Source organism: Limulus polyphemus, unplaced genomic scaffold (assembly GCF_000517525.1).
Source record: "Limulus polyphemus unplaced genomic scaffold, Limulus_polyphemus-2.1.2 Scaffold446, whole genome shotgun sequence".
Taxonomy (NCBI): Eukaryota; Metazoa; Arthropoda; class Merostomata; order Xiphosura; family Limulidae; genus Limulus; species Limulus polyphemus.
The window spans coordinates 492,210-494,413 of NW_013666056.1; the positions used below are offsets into that span (position 1 = coordinate 492,210).

At 31.5% G+C, this 2,204-nt stretch overlaps 1 protein-coding gene across 1 annotated transcript in view; it reads right to left on the bottom strand.

The window, feature by feature from the left end:
* Positions 1–293: 293 nt before the first annotated feature.
* Positions 294–2,204, bottom strand: part of LOC106458331 (nephrin-like) — a 39,309-nt gene continuing 37,398 nt past the window's right edge. Inside the window, exons 12-13 of the mRNA XM_022384509.1 lie at positions 1,705–1,917; positions 294–723 (exon numbers count right to left, since the gene is read on the bottom strand). Of these exons, the coding sequence (XP_022240217.1) occupies positions 673–723; positions 1,705–1,917 (264 nt within the window). The 3' untranslated portion in view covers positions 294–672. The remainder of the gene's footprint in view (positions 724–1,704; positions 1,918–2,204) is intronic.

A 2,204-nucleotide genomic window follows, 5' to 3' on the forward strand; every position in this document is an offset into this window, starting at 1 on the left:
ATTACTTTCAAGAAATTCCTTTTTTTTTTTAATTCTTGCATGTTATGAGATAGACCAAAAACGGAAATTGTTTTCTTTTGGGTCTGTCACTTTAATTAAAGGGTAATTGAAACATACTATAGTTAATATTGTCCAAGGCAACAAAGCTCTTCAATGTTGACTAGAAGCTAATAGAACGTGGAACATTTTGAAATAGTAAGGCGAATGCTTTTGCACAAATTTCATTTTAATTCCTAAGCTATGAATTATATCAAAACAAACAAACTGAATATAAGGCATTGTTGTTTGTCAAATCTTTAATTAAAATTAAAATACACAATACGAACACAGCAACAAGCGTACAAGATGCAATATGTAGTTTATACTAAAAAACTTCTCGTAATTTCCTTGTTTACGTAAGAACTGGATAATGCTAACATATGAGATGTTCGGTTTTCAGTGGACCTTGATAGTTATTTCATGCAACTTTCCGGTCATCTCGAATTGAGGAAGCAAACATACCTTTGAGTCATAAACACTCCAAACGTTAGAACATACATGTCACCCGCTACAATGGAAAATGATGGGTGTTGTATCTTACGTCGATATATTTCGACGTGCAGGTTTTTTGTTGTTATTTTCTGAGTTTGACTAGTAACGCAAAATCCTTTTTTTTTCATAAGATATTTTATTTCACACTGAAGTGGATGTAGTACATCGTTCGCCAAATGTACTTCTTCGAGGCTGAAAATCGCAAAAAAAGTCAGTGTTAGCACTCAATATATCTTTATTCTTTTTTTCCATTAAATTTTATTATTTACACTATTTGTGGTACGCATTATTCAGTGCAACAAAAGAAGCATTAATCAGTCGCATATAATTGATTATTGTTATTATTCATTACTTAGAATGCCACAAAATGGATAAAAGACACGCTACTTTCTTTGTTAAATTGTAACAACTGTGATAATCTTTGAAGTTTTTAAAATGAATACTTCTTTTTTATTAAACGTGATAGAAAATAGTCAAATTGTAAAGACGAGTCTTATTGAAAACCATGTCTACACCATCGATTTAACAATGAACTGAAATAATCAAATTTAACTTTAGGAAAACTAGCTCTTAACAACAAGAAATAAATCTTTAAATAAACCAATTCATTGGTTTTGGTTACCATTTCGTGGGAGTGTCATAGGGAAAAGCAAGATCAAAATATTAACAACATTCTGACATAAATTTTCCATAAGGAAAACAGAAAATTTATGTCGACCTTACCTTTGAATCGAGAAAAGACAATGTCTTCATTAATGGTCTAATAAGATCAAAATGTCAGTAAAATTCTGACATTTATCTTCCATATGGAAGACAAAATTTATGTCGATCTTACCTTTGAATCGAGGAAAGACGATGTCTTCATTAATGGTCTAACAAGATCAAAACGTCGGTAAAATTCTGACATTTATCTTCCATATGGAAGACAAAATTTATGTCGACCTTACCTTTGAATTGAGGAAAGACAATGTCATCATTAATGGTCTAATAAGATCAAAATGTTGGTAAAATTCTGACATTTATCTTCCGTATGGAAAACAGAAAATTTATGTCGACCCTACCTTTGAATCGAGGAAAGACAATGTCATCATTAATGGTCTAATAAGATCAAAATGTCGGTAAAATCCTGACATTTATCTTCCGTATGGAAGACAAAATTTATGTCGATCTTACCTTTGAATTGAGGAAAGACGATGTTTCCATTAAGGGAGTTTCAGCTGTTATGTGGCATTCTTCATCTTCATGTTCAGGTTGTATCATATATGGCTGCTTTTGTTTAAAAATGCCAATCTGCGCAAATTCTGTGGGGAGGTTCTGCCGTCTAACACATTCTAGAGGCTGAGTTTTGGGTAAAGATAATTCAGCATATGTAATCTCATGGTGACCCTAAAACAAAGGATTTAGATCAGCTGAACATATATAACTTGTGTATATATGTGTGTGTGTGTGTGTGTATGTATGTATTTTGATTACAAAATACAATGTTTACATTCGAAAACTCATTACTATTTACTTATTTTTCTATTTTCCTGAATGAGTTTCAACTTATGGCAGACAAAATGCTTACAGTTACAAACTGTTACATAAAATAATACAAAAATCACCAACTATAGGCGGAGATATAGACATTAGTCTGACATAATAAATTGGAAATCCGAGAATATCCAAAGCCA